This window comes from Pituophis catenifer, unplaced genomic scaffold (assembly GCF_029215685.1).
Source record: "Pituophis catenifer annectens isolate HBS135680 unplaced genomic scaffold, rPitCat1.0.hap2 SCAF_8, whole genome shotgun sequence".
Classification (NCBI taxonomy): domain Eukaryota; kingdom Metazoa; phylum Chordata; class Lepidosauria; order Squamata; family Colubridae; genus Pituophis; species Pituophis catenifer.
The window spans coordinates 55907366-55926454 of record NW_027256888.1 but is presented as its reverse complement, the minus strand read 5'-3'; the positions used below and the strand labels follow the sequence as shown (position 1 = coordinate 55926454).

Below are 19089 nucleotides of genomic sequence, written 5' to 3'. Positions count from 1 at the left end.
CTATGGAACCTTAGAGTATAACACTGAACAATCCTTCAGTTAAGATAGGAGTGGGCAATTTAAGGGCTTCACATTACTTTTTCAATCCGTCTGGAGCCTCTTCATTATTAAAATGTTAGATCTTTATGAAAAGTCACATAACCAGAGGCCTTAAAAATAATTGTTGTGACTTCTTTCAATTTCTATCCTACCTTTTGTCCATAGAATTGATTTTGTAGCTCAGACCCTCTTGAGCCAGAGATCAAGGATTATAGATGCTGTTTATTATAAACAAACAATATGTATTGTTTGGTGTACCAGAATGGTCCAACAATAAGCCTCTTGTTGTTTTAATATACTTTTTATTTATTTGGATGAACAGACTGTTTAAAATAGACTTTCATAGAGTCCTTATGTTTTTCTTTTTTTTCCTATTGATTATCCTATCATTTGAACTTTGTCACCAGTCTGAGTTAAATAATGTTATCTAAGCAAAGAAAAATATTATAACGAAGCATTAATTTACTAAGAAGTAAGTCATTCTTCCTGCTTGTCACCTAAAGTTAATTTTACTTCTGGATATAGTTATTCTAAAGATCAGAATTTGGCTGTTTTTAATTGAAAAGTTGGAAATTATTTCAATATTAGATTTTTCCTAATATGTTCTTTGTTTTCTTTTTAATCAGATACTTATTGAGCAGATTTGTACACAAGTAATGCATAAACAGCATCCTGACCCAGATTCAGCAGTGAAAATACAAAATCCCCGTAAGCATCTGTGTTTCTTTCTGTTAAACTATTAGAGAGTCTGTAAATAGTGCTTTATGTGTTTCAAAAAGGGAAAAATGTACTAGGAAGCATATTTCTTATATTTATGTTTGCTTTCATAATCTAATATTTGCTACTTTGGGAAGTGTTGTTACTTGAAGTATTTTAAAGGTTTTGTTTTTAGGAATAGGATTTCATTAACAATTTCAATTCTAGGATATATCTGACTACCTAAGTTGGTATGACGTCATTGGAAATTAATTTCATTATTAATTTCCATTCTAAATTAACTATATCAGTGATGGGGAAAAACTGGCCTGATGCTTCAGTTTCTCAGATACTTGAAAGCTCTTCATTGGAATGGTTAATTATCTTATTTTTATTAATATGAGAGCTGTTAACATGCACAAATGAGAGGTAAAAAGGAATAAGGCTATATACAGAAGCCCCATATTCAGCAGCCATGTTTAACTGTAACCCTGCAATAGGCCTTTAAGCATGTTCATTCAGATTCATTTATAATATTTTAGCAGTCTGGAAATATGCCTTATAGGACTTCTTATTTGTAGGGAAGCTTGGAACAAAGTTTAGGTGAATACAGTATGCTTCCAGCCTAGCAGTCTTTCATTATCAGTGTTCTGTATTGGGGAGACCTTAAATATTTATTATTGTTTTACCTATTATCTCTTTCAAGTAGGATTGCATAGGTAGCTGCATAGGATTGCATGGCAGAAAATAATAAATATAGAATTGTTTATTATTTTGGGTTTGAATCAGTGGTGGGTTTCAAATTTTTTTTTGCTACCAGTTCTGTGGGTGTGGCTTGATGGGCGTGACAGGGGAAGGATACTACAAAATCCCCATTTCCTCCTGATCATCTCCTCCCTGAGCTGGGACTTGGGAGGCAGAGAATAGATGGGGGCGGAGCCAGTCAGAATGTTTACTACCAGTTCTCCGAACTACTCAAAATTTCTGCTACCGGTTCTCCAGAACTGGTCAGAACCTGCTGAAACCCACCTCTGGTTTGAATCCCAGAAAGTGCGTTGGAGCAGCTATGGAGATGACCATCTTTACAGCTCTTTTAAGGAACTGATCCTTTTCTTCTTTTCTGAGGAAAGCAGCCATGCTATCCTGGGAAAAGATGCTGCTATAGCAATGGGATAATACAGTTCTTCACATTGAGCAGTAAGGGATGCTATCACTAATAAACTTGAAAGTTTTTTAAGATTATCTCTATGCATTTCTCAGACAAATTAGTTAATTTACGTAGGAATGGAAGAATGCCTGTATGCATAGAATATAGTTTTTATAATTTTCCAAACTGGCTATTACTAATTACAGGTAGTCCTCGACTTACAATTGTTCATTTAGTGACTGTTTAAAATTACAACAGTACTGAAAAACACTACCTATGACTGTTTTTCACATTTATGACTGTTGCAGCATCCCCATGGTCATATGATTAAAATTGAAATGATTGGCAATTGACTCATAATATATGATGGTTGCAGTGTCCTGGGATCATGTGATCACCTTTTGCAACCTTCTGATAAGCAAAGTCAACAAGAATGCCAGATTCACTTAAGAAACATGTTACTAACTTAATAACTGCTATGATTAACAACTGTGGCAAGAAAGATCGTAAAATGGGGCAAAACTCACTTAACAATTATCTCGCTTAGCAGTAGAAATTTTGGGCTCAACTATGGCTTCAAGTCAAGGATTATCTGTATAGTATAAAGTTTTGGTCTGAATTTAGTAACATCCTGTCTTAATTGAAAATATGTTCTGCTCTAAAGATATACTTGAAGATGCAATCATTATCCATCTATAAATATGTGCTATTCAGCTTATCTGATTTCTGTCTCTTAGTAGACATTCCCAGATGTCCTTGGGAAACTCACCAATAAGATTTCTCTTGTGACTCGGGCCCAGGAAGCAATTAATAAAAATATTGAGTGTTTTCAAGTTGCTGTATGGTTAAATTGAATTTTAAGATGCATTATACTCAAACCAGAATAAAGATACAAGGGAAAAGATATAAGGGTGTATTTGAAGGACCAAAATTTCTTCTGCCATTATTTAATACACAAACTGGTTTGTTAATGAAAACACTGTAGGAATAATTCCAAAAAAGTTATACTTTGCTTCCTGTTATATACACATGTAATAATTCTTAACATGGGAAGAAGGAGGAGGAACTAAAATGATGGGGATAAAAATCTTATTTTCATGTTGGTTTTTTAAATTGTTATGTTTTCCAGAGGTTCTGAAAGTTATTGCTGTTTTACTACGTAATTCCCCACCGTGCTCAGAAACCATGGAAGTCCACCGAGTCTTCCTATCAGACATGATTAAGCTTTTTAATAACAGCAGGGAGAATAGGAGGTAAGATCATAATATAGCTTAAAAAGCTGTTTCTTCAAGCTGCATGATTAAAAATAGTTTTTAAACTAAGAAGTGGCCTCAAATTGTTCAGGTGGCTTATTCAATTACTAGCCGTATCAAGTGTTTATTAATCTCTAATTCCTATTGGTGTTCAAGACAAATCTCAGTTGTCTTTGAGTTGTATTTTCCTGCTTTCTTCAAAGTTAATTTGTGTTTGCAATTTTTCAGGAGTTTACTGCAGTGTTCTGTGTGGCAGGAATGGATGCTTTCTCTTTGCTATTTTAATCCCCAAAGCTCTGATGAACAGAAGATAACAGAAATGGTGTATGCCATTTTTCGAATACTACTTTATCATGCAATAAAGTATGAATGGGGTGGCTGGCGTGTTTGGGTGGATACTCTAGCAATTACACATTCAAAGGTGAGTTATGCAAAAACAATTCTAATTCTGATTTTTAAAGAATTTTTAAAAAGAATTTTGAAGGGCAATTTGGTGCAAAAACAAATTTCACTGAAATTAATTAGAGAAAACAAAATAAGGGAAGGTGTCAATATTTCATAAAGCAATAATTAAAAATATTTAGTGCAATGCTTGTGTAATTTCATGCACCAGCTTGGTATGAGAATAGCTAAGTTGATGTTCAGAAAACTTTCTTTTATTATGAACTGCCTGTGCAGTTGAACCATATAAATTTGAAACACAAGGTGGCGCACTTTGTCTATTTCTACCTTAGAATGATGCCCTTTTCTTATATGGAGAGGCTGAGCAACAAATTACTGATAAAACTGAAGCAAAAGCTGTTTCCATCCAAACAAAGAGAGGAAAGGTTGTTGGAAGAAGGTTTTTTCCTGAATAAGAAATAAAACAATATTCCTACTAATAATAATATATATTTTTTTTACAATTATAATAAAATTGTGATGGAAAGAATTTTTTCTCTAATGGGGGGTAAACCTTTTTTCAACTGACAAACAGATTTTAGAATAAAGTTGCAATGGCTGCCACGGTGGTTCCTTCTTCTATTCCCCCAAACATTTTTAATAAGGCTCTGGGTGGATTTCCATATGGGGATTTACAATGTAAGAAAAATGAAGAGGCTTTTTTCCCCTGTTACACCATGAATTATGGGACACCTGGTGTGTTGACAGCACAGTTCAGGTACAAAAATTGTTCTTTCAGCTATGTGGATGTCAATGTCTTATGAGACCATAATATTTATAAAGTGAAACAATAGATACTCTCTTTCCAGATTACGATTTTACTTACATAGGTTGTATTTAAAAGGTGTTTATGAATTATGTTTGATAATTAAGATTCTGGATTAATATTTAATTTGCAATTTATTCTTTTGAATTGTAGAGGTTGAAATTAGCTTTAATAATTTTCTTAAATTGTGTATAGTTTATAGGGAAATTAACCGTTTCTAGTGTGCTTTTTCCCCTGTTTTATTCCTAATAAATTTTATGTATAAAGCTATTTTTTCACCATTAATATATGTCTGTTCAGTTTTAAATTCGGTTTGGTATTAGACACTTGACATCAATTTAACGTTGATTCAAGATTTCCATACACCTCATACCAAATGTTCCAACATGAACATTTGCTTATGAGTTCATAGACGTTTGTAGGAAAATAAATATTAAAATTGCTAATAACTCTAGATATAAATTTTGGACTGCTCTGTTTTGGCATAAAATGATCTTATATGAATGGATGCCAATTAGAACATACATATATAAATACATGGGTATATGTGTGTGTCACGTAGTATATACATGGCATATACATACTATAAGAAACAATAATTTTCCGTTTCTGCATTACATAGATTTTGATAGTTTACATATTTGTATTCTGACATGGGAAATTATTATTTAAATTAATATTAAGTTTATCACTTAATTTTTCAGTCCAATAAAATTATAAAAATTAGCTTTTGTTAATACCGCTTTCATTACTAGTTTATGTATTTTTATACTCGTTTGAGACTCAGTATCTACATGGCACTTTCAGCCAGGCTTGCTCCCAGTCAGGTGTAAAGTGGGGTGGCTAAGTGATGGTGGGAACATTTTAAGAACAAGAAGAATCAGACAGCCTTTTTTGTGTGGCGTTTATTGCGAGAGTTCATTATTCTAGTCAATTTACGGTAGAGAAAAGCGGTGTCTCAACCACTAGTTCAGTCAGTTTTGTTTTTTTAATAATTGGGTTAAATTAGCCACAGTTTTACATTTCTGTCTTAACAATGCAAGAGTAAGGTGGCATGTGATGTTGAATTCAGGTTAATTCACTTTAATTATTCCTGTGACATATCACCTGCATGAAGTAAGATTTATACTATTGCATAAATGCTATTGCAACATATATTGTTCAAACTGTCATATTCTTTCTCATCCTTTTGTTTTTCTAGAGTAGCATACAAAAATTAGTAATAAAATAACCTGTTTTAATTAAATTTCTCTGTAAATGTTCTGAAGATAAAGATCCTCAAAACTTTCTTAATAATTGTTACTGAATTCTGAATTTTCTGGAAGTGTTAGTTTGAATAAGTAAGTATTTTTTTACTGTTTCAATGTGTTCAAATTCATAGGACAAAATTTCCTTAAACTGAGTCACAGTAATTTTAAAAATTTTGTACGCTTTAATTTATATTTCAGCTCTATTTCATTTATGCATCAGCCATTGTCTATTCATACTCTATTGTGTAATTTTATTTTTGGTAAAGAGCTTGTGTGGAAAGAACTAGTATTGCAAAATTGGATAGATTTTGCAGAGCTGCACATCAAGATACATGGAGCTGCTATAAAAAGCCAAAGAAACTCAATTGCAATTTTATTGTCCAGTTTGATAGATTTCCTGCCACCTTTGTAGCAGGGAAGCGGTTTGTCACTGTAGCCTCTTTTCCAACTGCAGTACTACGCTTTATAAGCAGTGATGGCTTTTGTGGCATAATTGCACTACCTAGGTTTCTTTTGCTCTCAGGATTTGAAGGTGTACATAATCCTATTATAGCTAAAGCCTGTTGTAATGCTCTGATTAAAAAAAAGATCTTTCCTACTTCTCATTTCTGCTCTTTTCATTATATAATGTATAAAATAACTTGATTTTTCTGTCTAGATTCTGTATTAGTTCTAAGCAGAATTAACCACAAAAGCACCCAGATAGAAGCTATATTCCTATTGTGATAAATTCTTCTATCATTTCTTCAGTTTTGAGCATGTTTATGTCTTCTTTATTTTTGCTAAATCCTTGCAACTTCTTAAAGTGAATTCATTTTCTGAAAATATATTTTGAAAGTAATTTGGATAATTATTTTTAATCGCAAAATGAAAAAAATATATTTATTTTTCAGTTGCAATTTGAATGCTGGATCACTATATATTTAAAATGCTTACAAATATAGTAATTTATGTCACATGTAATTTTAAGTTAGAAATTACTTAGCCCCTAAGAATTGAGAATTCAAATGCAATAAATTAAAACAAGGGATAAATTTTAGCATTCTATTTAATGTTTTGACAAAATATAAGATTGATTAAATGCCAAATATTATTACTCTGTGAAACTGATGTCCATAAAATTAAGTTGAATTATATAGTTATTTACTTGACATGCCCAGGCTTGCAGATGCAAGCAGATTGAAAAGAGAAGACCAGCAAAAATGATTTGTTGGTTGTATTGAATTATGGGGAAAGTTTAAAAAGTCTGAAGGTATGAAAAGAGGATGGATGGATCTTGAAATGCGTAGATTTGCCACGTAGAGTTTGAAAATGGCAGACCTTGAAAGCCTGGTATGTTCTTATCCCAATGGAATAACTTGAGGAATAGAAGAGTAGGATCAGAATTCATATAAACTTTTAGAATTTAAAACATGAAAACACTCTTGTAAAATAAGAATAATATTTTGAGCCATGATTGGAAAAATAATGGAAAAAATTTAACATATAACCCTTAACTTAAACAGCTATCCCATATCCTTAGTGGGTTAACCCCATAACTATAAAAATGCATTTCCCCATCAATATATCTGCAGGACTCCCCCTAAACTTTCTACAACATCAGAAGTTCCTGCTTACATATGTTGGCTTTTATCATAAAAATTATATTTTTGGATTGACTACTCACATATTTCAATTTTGCTGTCTAAAATGAAGTGAGTGGTCAAAATGTAAAACACCCAATAGTAATTTCAAAATAGAATAAGGGAATTATTGAATATAAAATGAAAAATTAAAGAAATAACAGAGCACACTAAAAATACCTTAGTGACCTTTAAGCTATATAATTTGCAAAAGGTCCTTACTATTATAGTTAAATGCACCTAAGGGAAAAAGAGAGAAATCTCATATGTTTTTACTTGTGTCTAAAATAAAAAAAAATTGAGGAATTGCTGTTGTTTCATGGGAATTACTTTGAAGTGTATGTAAGGAGCAGAAGAATAGAGGGTATGAAAAAATGGCAGGTTATATTGTACTAGAATGGCTAGAAATTATAAGATATATAATTAAATATGAAAGATGTTTAAACTGGATATTAAAGAATAATACAGATTTAGTTAATTTTGTGCAAGAGGAAAATGTTGTAAATGAACTATAATTGTAACTATAGAAAGAAACATTTTGAATATTTCTATGAACCTTCAATCCATACTATTATGGCATTTGCTAGAAGCTATCTGATTCTCAATCGATTCTAAGTGATAAAATCATCAAATACAAGTATATTTAACTAGCCCCCAAATAAGTGGAAATTTGCTACTTTGGGGTATTGTTGCAATGGAGCCAAACTTCTCCTTACTCCCAAAACAGGTTCACAAAACACTAAAACCTCTTAGATGTTAAGGGGATAACATAGAACATAAAAAAATGCATTGCAGGCTTCAATCCAGGGGAGGGATTGAAACCTGCCGCTGGCTGTTCCTGCCACTGAGAGGGAAGCGGTAACATGAGAAGCGCTGGTGGCGGGGGCGATGGGGTGACAGTGGAAAGGATAGGCATGCCGGGGCTTCAATCCCCCTCCCAGGCCTGGGGCCATGCTACAAGCCTGCTCATGTGGAGAGACAGGGAAGCCCCGTCTTGCCCATCCTTGCTGCAGGCTGTTCGCACCGGCTAAGAGGCAGCGAGGGCTCCTTCTCCTGCCAGCCTCGCACTCTGGACAGCGTCCAGCCATACCTGGTCTCCCCCTGTGGCAGCCCACGTGGATCCTAGGCAGTGCAACTTCAGGGCCTTTCCTTGCAGCAGCGGTGGCGGTGACAAGGCAAGCAGGTGGGCGGGCGCAGGGGAGCGACTGGCAGCAGCGCTCCTGGCTGGCAAGGGATGGATGTCCCGGAGCTGCATTCAGGTGACGACAGCATGGCCAGTGCGCACCTGCACTAAGAGCAAGCCTGTCGAGCCCAGCCATGGCTCGCCACACAAACACGATGATCATGCAATGATTCAAGGGGGGAATGGGCACTGGGTGGTTAGGCTTCAGTTGTGGTGAAGGCGGGTCACTAGGTGATGGTGGTGGTGGTACCACATACAAAGACAAGTTGGGAATATACCTCAAGACGATGGATCGGCAGCATCGTGGCTTTTAGGAGCAGCATTATCCCGGCTAGAGCAAGCAGGAAGTAGCAGCCAAAATACTAAACAGCTGAGACGCACTGCCGGGATTGGGCACGGGTGGCATGGCTTATTTAAACGGCGCTGAGCGGCATTTGCTCTCAGCGCCGACTTTAGACCATTCGTACTTTTCTTTTCCTGATCTCCGTGCTTAGCGAATTAAACAAGCATTGATCACCTCATCCGATGGACTGACTTTGATTGATTCAGCGTTTGTTCGCACAATCGTGGATTAGAAAGCCGAGAGCGCCTTCATTTGGCCACTTCCACACATGTGAAGGCCAGCTGATTATTGCACGCCCATGCATAACAGCAACCAGCAGACTAGCTGGATGGTGTGCATGTGTGCCCCAGAAACCCAGAAGAGGAATGGGCGATGCCGCGCAGGCTGGCAACATGGCTTTGTGTGCCACTTCTGGCATGTGTGCCATAGGTTCGCCATCATGGCTCTATAGCGTCGTTTTGAGGGTAGGAGTTGAAACAGTTTATGTCCAGGATGTGAGGGGTCTGTAAATATTTTCACAGCCCTCTTTTTGACTCATGCAGTATACAGGTCCTCAATGGAAGGCAAGTTGGTAGCAATTGTTTTTTCTGCAGTTCTAATTATCCTCTGAAGTCTGTGTCTGTCTTGTTGGGTTGCAGAACCGAACCAGAAAGTTATAGAGGTGCAGATGACAGACTCAATAATTCCTCTGTAGAACTGTATCAGCAGCTCCTTGGGCAGTTTGAGCTTTCTGAGTTGGCACAGAAAGAACATTCTTTGTTGTGCTTTTTTGATGATGTTTTTGATATTGGGTGTCAATTTTAGTTTGTGAGATATGGTAGAACCTAGAAATTTGAAGGTCTCTACTGTTGATACTGTGTTGTCTAGTATTGTAAGAGGTGGTAGTATAGGAGGGTTTCTCCTAAAGTCTACCACCATTTCTATAGTTTTGAGTGTGTTCAGTTCCAGATTGTTCTGGTCACACCACGAGGCCTGTCTATTTGTTTTTATAGCTAGCATTTTCTTATTCCATTAGAATAATTACTCTCATTATAGATGGGAATTATCAGCTATTAACTGTACCCCTCTTTTCCAGTTTGACCATTTTCTTCTTTTGTATCTAATATGCTGCAAGGACATATAAGAAGCCATATTCCTCCTTTTATTAGAATCACAAGCTAATAAGCATACTCTTTGTAAGGAAGCAATGTTATACAAAGCACAAAAAAAAAAAGAATAAGAAACAGTAACAACAATTTTAAAATATGAAATATAAAATATAGAAATATAAAAAAGAAATCTAATCAAATTTATTTTATTCCAATGAAACCTATCTGCATAAACTGTCTGTACAAACTATCATTGCTGCTACCGTGGTCTTATATTGATTTTTGTTTTTAGACAGACATCTCTTGTTTAAGGTTTCTTTCTGCTCCAGAAGAAAGCAGAAAGGAAGTCTCCTTCCTCTCAACTCTTTCATATCATTTCAGATATGATTCAGGTCTCGACATAGGACTGAGATAGCATTGTTTGCTCTCCTGAATGACATATGTCAGGACTTGGTTGGGACAGGGCAGCTTTTTTGGTCTTTTTAGATTTCTCAGTAGCTTTCAGTACCATTGAGCATAGTATTTTACCAGAGTGGGATTGGACATTGGAGGCCTTGTTAATTAATTAATTAATTAATTAATTAATTAATTAATTAATTTTTATACCGCCCTTCTCCCGAAGGACTCAGGGCAGTGAACAGCCAGGGTTAAAATACATACAGTATAAAAAATAATTAAATCCAATTTGGCTTCCCAATTTTAAAATCCCTTACCCATAAATTAATCAATTAAAATCTTAAACCAGCCCGGCTTGCTGAAACAAGAAAGTCTTCAGAGCCCGGCGAAAAGTACGGAGGTCCGGGATCAGTCATATCCCTGGGGGTAGCTCGTTCCAGAGGGCGGGTGTCCCCACAGAGAAGGCTCTCCCCCTGGGGGTCGCAGTCGACATTGCTTGACTGACGGCACCCTGAGGAGACCCTCTCTGTGGGAGCATATTGGCCAGTGGGAGGTTATCGGTGGCAGAAGGTGGTCTCGTAGATATCCAGGCCCTAAGCCATGGAGCGCTTTAAAGGTGAGAACCAAAACCTTGAAGTGCACCCTGAAGACCACTGGAAGCCAGTGCAGCTCGCGCAGGAGAGGTGTTACATGGGAACGCCATGTCGCCCCCATAATCACCCACGCAGCTGCATTCTGGACCAGTTGGAGCCTCCGGGTGCTCCTCAAGGGGAGCCCCATGTAAAGAGCATTACAGTAGTCCAGACGGGCCCTCTCCGTCGTTCTACAATGGTTCTGTTCCTTATTCAGTGGGCAGATTCAGTCTGTAGTAGTGGGGATGAAAGATCAGTCTGGTAACTCTTTTTTATGGGGTGCCATGGGATTCCACTCGTCCCTGCTCTCTTAACATGTATATGAAGCTGCTGTGTATGATCATCTTAAAGTTTGAGGTATGAAATCCTTTCACTGATGATATTAACTTTACATTGTTACTCCAGGCTGGGGTTATTGTAATTAGCTATTGTACCCATCTCACATGCAGCATTCTATGCTAATGGTACTAGTTGTTTTGATATCTTTTGGTTAATATTCTACAAATTCATTGAAGGCCCACTCCTACATAAGCACGTTCATGCTAGTTTTGGGAAATCCATGCTTTGAATGCCATTTGTACAATGCCACTTCCCTGACACATGTTGTCACATAGTTTGTAATAAAGCGTATGTACGCTATATTTCTTCTCCATTATGCTGTTCTGTGCAAGTTAGAACCCCCAGCTGCATTGATAATAGTTTGAGTGTTGTCTTTATATAATGAACATACTGAAATTAGACATTATCACTAAGACATTGAAAGAATCATGGTGTTATGGCACTGAGTGTAATCCTCTTGTAAAAGCAGGAATGCAAATTAAAGCTTAGCTGTTAGAATGTTGCTTATTCTTCTATATATATCCAGAAAAGGAAGAGAAACCTCAGCACTTCCTGATAGTTAATGCTTTTGTCACCAGGAAGATCTCTGAAATACTCTAGAATGTCTTAAATTTATTACTCCTCATCCTTACTGTGGGTCACTACCATCTTATATTAAAAACCATATAATAGAAGAGTGTGACTGCAGCTCTCTCTCTCTCTCTCTCTCTCTCCCATCTTGTCTTGTCCATATTTTCTTTTCAAGGCTGAATGTTCCCATTTCTCTCAGCATCTTCTCATAATATTTGTTTGTAATTTTTTCTGTAAATCTATTCCAGTTCTTAAAAAATGGAACATCACACAAAATACTGACAATAGAGCTCCCAAGTGGACTTTTAACTTTTATAGATTTAGACCACCTTAGCCGCTATTAAGATTGTTGTATCATATACTCCCAGAGTTAAATTTTAAACACTGATTAAAATTACTATTGTTCCATGATTTTAATACATAATATCAACATGTAATTTACAGGTTTGAGTGTATATAACTCAGGATTGGAATACATTGTGGAAGTACAGTATCACTAAAATACAAATACTTGCCTGTATTTCACTACTTTGGCAGAGTTTATAGAACATATTATTTCTGTAAAAAACCTAATTGACAGATAGGATAGCTTTTATTGTATTGAAAAACATTTTCCACAATACGCAATACTTAAAAATGATGCAACTAATCTTGTCAATTAAACTATTTTACAATAATAATGGTAAACATAACTTCTTTGTGTTCTGACAGTTAAATTCAATGTTGGGACTTAAAACAGTCTTTTGATCTGTATAATAAGTAAGTTGCCAGTAGGGGGGCTAAATGATTTGTTATGTTGGGGAAAGTGCCAAGCTTTTGTGTATACAGGACCTCAGTTTCTTTTTGACTGATTTCTTGGGATTGGTATCAGCAGGTATTGGTGCCTACAGTCAAATTTGATTTGTTTTCTGAATGGTGTGGAGAGTTTCCAGGTCTGAGCTGTTAGCATTGCTCCTAGGAGGGTGGAAAAACAGGTCAATAAAGCTCTCATTAAGATAAAAAATAAAATATTTTGCCAGGAAATCTTGTAAAATTAAAACAAACTCCACAAAATTAATGTCCTTTTGCTTATGTGAATGCCCAGTCTTCTTTTGCCTTGAATCTTGACTTCATCTTTGATGTGATATACATTAAAGATACAATGAATAACAGAAACTAAATCATTATAAACCACTAACTTTTTGTCATTTTTATACTCTGATTCTAGTGCCGAATATATCATCCTAGCTTTTCTATAGTACATTCTAATCTTTCTGTCTAGCAATTAGTGAGCTGAATGTCAAATTAAGTTAAAATTAATGGTAGAGGGAATCTTGTACTTATTAGCTTGAAACTGTCCTAACTGGTAGTGCATAGAGGAGCTTTCCAAATGTTGCAAATAGCTATAGATTAGGTATCACATGGTTGTGAAGATTAATGAATGGCCTTTTAGCTTGCTAATTTAAAGCAATACCCAGTAATTAATTCTAAATTATCAGTTGCACATTTGCAAATACCTAAAGGGAAATATAAAATTAAAGATAAGGTACATGTGAAATTCCCTTGGCTAACACAATAGGTTTCAAGTTGTCGGTGCAAGTTTACAGCAACCGGAATTCATGTCATGTTCAGTTCGAATGGTATTAGGAACCAGGATCTAATGCTGATAATAATTAAAGCCATTAATTTTCCTTTTATTTTAAAGCATGAGACTGAAATAAACATGTTTTTGTGTGTAACAATGGGTGACATCTATCCAGTTGTCTTGCCACAAAAAATCAAGTGTCATTTACCTTATTTATTCTTAATGTGAATAACAAACATATTTGTCCTCCATAAAAACTCAATATGCAATACAAATCATTTTCAGTGGATGTCAGATCTATTGAACTTATTTTACATAACTAGCAGAATATCTTCTTGGTGATTAGAAATTTAACAAATGTTGCATATAATTTCTTGATTTGCCTAAACTCTAAAAAGAGGCTACTTTCCTTTATGTAGTGATGAATTGTGGCATAGATCTTTATGGATTAGAAAATATTTGAAGAATCAAATGATCAATTTCTCTTATGTGTTTTGGAATTCTGGAGAGCGCTGTAATATTTATCTTTGAATTAGAAAGGCAGAAATTCTTCTTTAAGTTGTATTTTCATGTGGTTGGCAGAGATAGTGAATTCTAGAGAAGAACATTCAATGGCAAAGTTCACATCCCTAGAGAAGCATTTCTTCCAGGTTGTTTTCCGAGGTACTGCTTTCAGTTCATTTTTACAATCTTATAATTCCTGTCCAAAATACTAAGCAATTAAGGCTTCCAACATTTTAACTCTGCTGTAGTCAATATGCAGCAGTGGCTGGAAGACAATTTCAGAGAGAACTGTCACAATCTGTTGCTACAACTATTGATGAAGCAACTGTAGCAAGACATTTACAGTATGTAAAATCTGATTTTGAAGCTATTGCTGTTTAGGATAGATGTAATAGATATAAGGATTAGTAGTTTGAGTTTAAAGCTGTTTGCAGTGACTTCATCTGCTTTGAATATTGAACTGTATCTTGAGAGTTCTTCATGGAAATCTGGATTTGAGATCATACATATTTTAACCTCAAATAATTCTAAACACCTTGCCATTTTGTCCATTTTATAAGCATTCTGAAGAAAAATGAAATTGTGCATACTAATGTACTTTTATTAATAAAATGCTGATTTTACCAAAAAGATGTTCTGCAAGTTTTAACTTGTGATTTGTTCCTTTTTCATATATCCATTAAATAATACAATTTTACAGAAATTCAGGATAGAATACATACTCTGTTACTGAATGAGGAGGTGTCCATGAATTTCCTTGTCAAAGCATATTGCCCTGAAACTCGTTTGCCTAAGGGAATATTTAAGGCTGCAGATACCAAGTTAGGTGATGAAAAACTCTACAGGGCTTAGGTTAGCTCTTTGGGAAATGAATCTTAAAAAATTGAGCTATATATCTCTCAGTTCACTGCACCTTTGTCAAGATGAATGAAAAAAATATATTGCTGACATAGATAAGAGAGAGTGAACAAAATGGAAAAATGCATGATAGCAACCAGGAGAAAATACTGATTCATTTTTGGTTCAGGAACAGCTGTTGTGAAATTTGGATCACTATGGATTTCATCATTTTCTTTGTTTTCTGTGATGTTGGTGATGAAATTAAAACATAGGCTCTCTGCTACCTTAACAATATTTTGTGTCATACTTGTTAGATGAATTGTTATAGTACTTATACTTATACATACACATACATACTTGTTAGATGAATTGTTATAGTACTTATACATACTTATAAAATAAGTATGATAGATATATGTTAAATATTTGGAGTATAAAAATAGTCTTTCATTTTATATAGATATAGATATCTTACAATATCTATATAAAATTTGCTATATATAAGACAATGATGAAGCAGCAAGAATGTTGGAGTGAAAAAGAGAGCCAGAATTGTCTGATATAAACTCAGTATTGGACAGATAACAGATCATTGAAACGTGACATGCCTGGAAACCTTTCTTACAAAATGGTATACATTCTAATTCCCAATGTAAAGGCAGAATTTGCTTCTCATGATTTTTTATCATTTCAAAATTGTCCTGTTCACAAAAAAAAATAACAGTTGGAGGTTGACATTGGCAAAGGTATCCATGGTGACCTTGATAGGCAAAGACTTAGTTCAGAGCATGAGGTTCAAGAGCCATAAAATACTTTAGGAATGTATAGAAAATTTGTATAAGCATGAAGATTTACAAATTAAAATGATTCTAATCTAAGATATTGTCAGGCATGGATAAAGGCTTAAAGTTAGTAGAAGGCAGAAATGTTTTTGGCATGATAATTTATATAGGCCCAGGCTATCACAGATGTAGTTCCTATATTTTGCGATGCTTTATGAGTTGACATCTAATTTTTCCCAGATATAAATTGTATATTTGAAATTAAATGATGTAGAGTATGTATATTATATACTTGAATCTCTTTCTGAACTGTGATGGAGCTAATCAGCTTTGATTGCAAGGTTAGTTGTGCTGTCAACACAATTTGATGTTTTTCTGTCTCTTTGGTTTTGGTGTGTCAGTAACAATGTGTTTGCAGACTAGGTGCTCAGTATCCATAGTTGAAATGTCAGCAGTAGCAACAGGCCTTGTGGTGCTATGCTTCTAGTGCTGAGATATGGTTCTTCTGAGTCAGATTTACCTCAGCCTCAACCACTTTCTCTTCCTCTTCCTCTTCTCTTCTCTTCTCTTCTCTTCTCTTCTCTTCTCTTCTCTTCTCTTCTCTTCTCTTTGCTGTATAATAAAAATCTAATAATAATATTGCAGCTCTTAACAACCCCATAAAGTACCACCAACCGTTTATATAGGCAATGCCTGGACCATGAAATAATCTCAATTTAACTTTAAGGAAAGATCCAATTGGAACTGAATAAGTGGATTAATATTAAAAATATTGTCCTCGTTGCTCTACAATAAATGCATAAAAAGAACTATTGTTGAGTACAGGATGTTTATAAATAGATATGGAAATGTGGCTGGCTAAGGCATGATATATGGCTTTTTCCAGCCCAAATGCTTCTAGAATTGAACATTGATTTATTTTGAGGTAACTTAACTAGAAAAATAATGATTAAGTGTTCAGTCTAAACAATGATACGGGTTTATCTATTTAAGCATTTTTATTCTACCACTTCTGGTAGCTTACAACATACTGTATCCATGAAACCCATAAATTCACTCCATTAAAGCTAAACCGAAATATAGTAATTGCCATCTAACTTATTTTTATGGTTACTGTGCATATATTTACAATTACTCTGTCAACTTCTATATATTACTAGAGAAATATAGCAAGTCGTAAACATTAAATATTTTAAAATTAAAACATTTCCAACTGTTCTGTTTTTAAAAGGTAACTTTTGAAATACATAAACAGAACCTTTCTCGGATGTTCAGGGAATATGAAGAGAAAGGAGACGAATGCTGCAGTGCTGGTCCATCATCCGTTATTAGAACAGTTTCAGGTATTAGTAAAGATACCGAAGTTACAGAGAAACTCCATCTTCTTGAAAAAAAAGAAGCTGACACTTCTATAGTTGATATTGACAACAGACGCATGAACAACAGTGTTTTGAAAGATGAAAGTAGATTACATGATTTTGAAGAACACAGTAATTTAGAAACAAACAAAGAAAAAAACAAATCAGAAAACATTCAGAAAACTCTTGATTTAAATGAAACTCCTAGTTTGGATCTTCCCCTTCAAGCCCAAGTGACAAAACAGAGCTCAGAACATACTGCTGAAATTATTGGAATAAACCATGAAGAAAAAGAAATAAGTACCAGTGATTCACAATCACCTTTAGAAAATGTTGAAACACTAGAAAGTCCAGAAATGTTAGAAAATGTAACACCAGAAGGTGTGGAGGAAGATGAAGATTTTGTTGATTTAAAAGAGGAGACTAATCTGGCACTTACATCAGAACAATGTGTTCCAAAACCCATTGAGGAAAATGATTTGTGCGATAGCCAGGTAACCTCCGTTGTACAGCAGTGCACTGCTTCTTCAAAAGAACCTGTTTCAATAGAAGTAGTACCTGAAATTGTTGAAGGATCAATTGTTGAAGGATCAATTGTTGAAGGATCAGTGGAAACAGAACAGCAGGATTGCTTGCCAGAAATCAGCGGTCCTGAAATAAACAGAGCTCAGTCAACTTCAGACACTGAGAATAACATTGATGACAAAAATACTAATCAACCCCAAACCAAGACAGTTGTAGATAGCACACAACCACAGACTTCAGAAGCAATAATTGTTTCAGATAAGAAAATTGCCAGACTTGATGTTTCCAGCATTGCATCAGATACTGAAAGATTAGAATTAAAACCCCATGCAAATCCAGAAGTAAATCATCCTCCTAGAGCCATTTCTGAGGTAGGTTTATCACTACTATCTACTTAAGTAAGTTAAAAATATTTACCAGATAGCATGATTGTGTGAATGTGTGTGTGTATGCGAGAATGTCTGTCTACTTAGCTAACTTTTTATGGCAGTTATAATTATGAATGCTAACAGATTTGTAAAGTGACCTAAATAGATTAGATGTTTTAACTGCAAATATTATAAGGTTGAGATTAAAATGTCACATAATTTTAATTTTTATTAAAATATTTTAATAATTTAAAAATAGAATGCATGCACGATTTGCATCACTTATGCATTATTCCTAATTAAAGTGATGTTCCTAAGTGCTTCCCTCCTGCAGAAATACCTTCCAATGGATAATCATCAAGTTACATCACACTTCCTCAAAGGAGGAAAATCACAGGCAGCAGCAATATATGCACCCTATGTGGTAAGGTCTAGCTGCTGCTTATTCTTACCTTGGCTGGCAGAGATGGTGGCATAGTTGCTAAGTAGTATATAGAATTGATATGATTGCTTAGGCATAGTCCTTAAATAATCATGATTTTATAAAATTAGTATTGACTATATCATATCTGTAGAGTATGAACAGCTTTTCATGGAATTAGATATGCTAAGGCTCAGATGAAATTTTCAGTGTGATCTTCAGCTTGACTTATCTCTCTCGATATATATTGTTTACAAAGACATCTAGGCAATATGATTCATCAGATCAAAATGTAGCAACTCCTGCAGATGGGCAGAGGAAGGATTCTAGATCTACCATGTTCCGTATCCCTGAATTCCGATGGTCTCCAATGCATCAGCGCTTGCTTACAGATCTTCTCTTTTCTATAGAAACAGATGTACAAATGTGGAGAAGGTAAAAAAATCTTAGGCGGTTTACTGTAAAACTGTGTCTTAATTAGATAAAAAAAGTTGAACTATATTTTTAGATGGATGAATTGTAATATATAACTGAGTTCTCAAAGTTGAATTGGAGCCTTCTGTGACCAAGTTGCATTGGCATCTTCTGAAATGCTACACATCTCAAATCTTGATTAAATAATGTTTTCATATAATTCAAGAATCACATTGCATTAAAAAATATACTCTTTCTATATGTTTCTCCCTTGTGATTTTATTTGATTTGAACAGGAAAATAATGCTTCTTCAAAACTCAATTCTGTAAGCTGTTTTTTCCTTTCAAACTTGTTCTAGTTTACTGAAACACTATGATTGCTTTTTAAAAATGAGGTTCAGCAACACCCAGCATTACTGAAAAGAATTTGGACAAGACATTCCCTTGAGCATTAGGATGTTATTTAAAAAACAGAATCAAATATTAGAAAATGTTCTGTGAGAGATTAGATATGAATAGAAAGGACTATTGTCTAACTGTCCAATCTG

General features: G+C 34.9%; 1 protein-coding gene across 2 annotated transcripts in view; it reads left to right on the top strand.

The window, feature by feature from the left end:
* Positions 1–19089, top strand: part of LRBA (LPS responsive beige-like anchor protein) — a 369838-nt gene that overhangs the window by 56509 nt on the left and 294240 nt on the right. For both annotated transcript variants that reach the window (XM_070948936.1, XM_070948937.1), the window contains 5 exons: positions 666–747; positions 3012–3135; positions 3364–3556; positions 16687–17709; positions 18387–18562. In XM_070948936.1, coding sequence (XP_070805037.1) covers positions 666–747; positions 3012–3135; positions 3364–3556; positions 16687–17709; positions 18387–18562 — 1598 coding nt within the window. The remainder of the gene's footprint in view (positions 1–665; positions 748–3011; positions 3136–3363; positions 3557–16686; positions 17710–18386; positions 18563–19089) is intronic.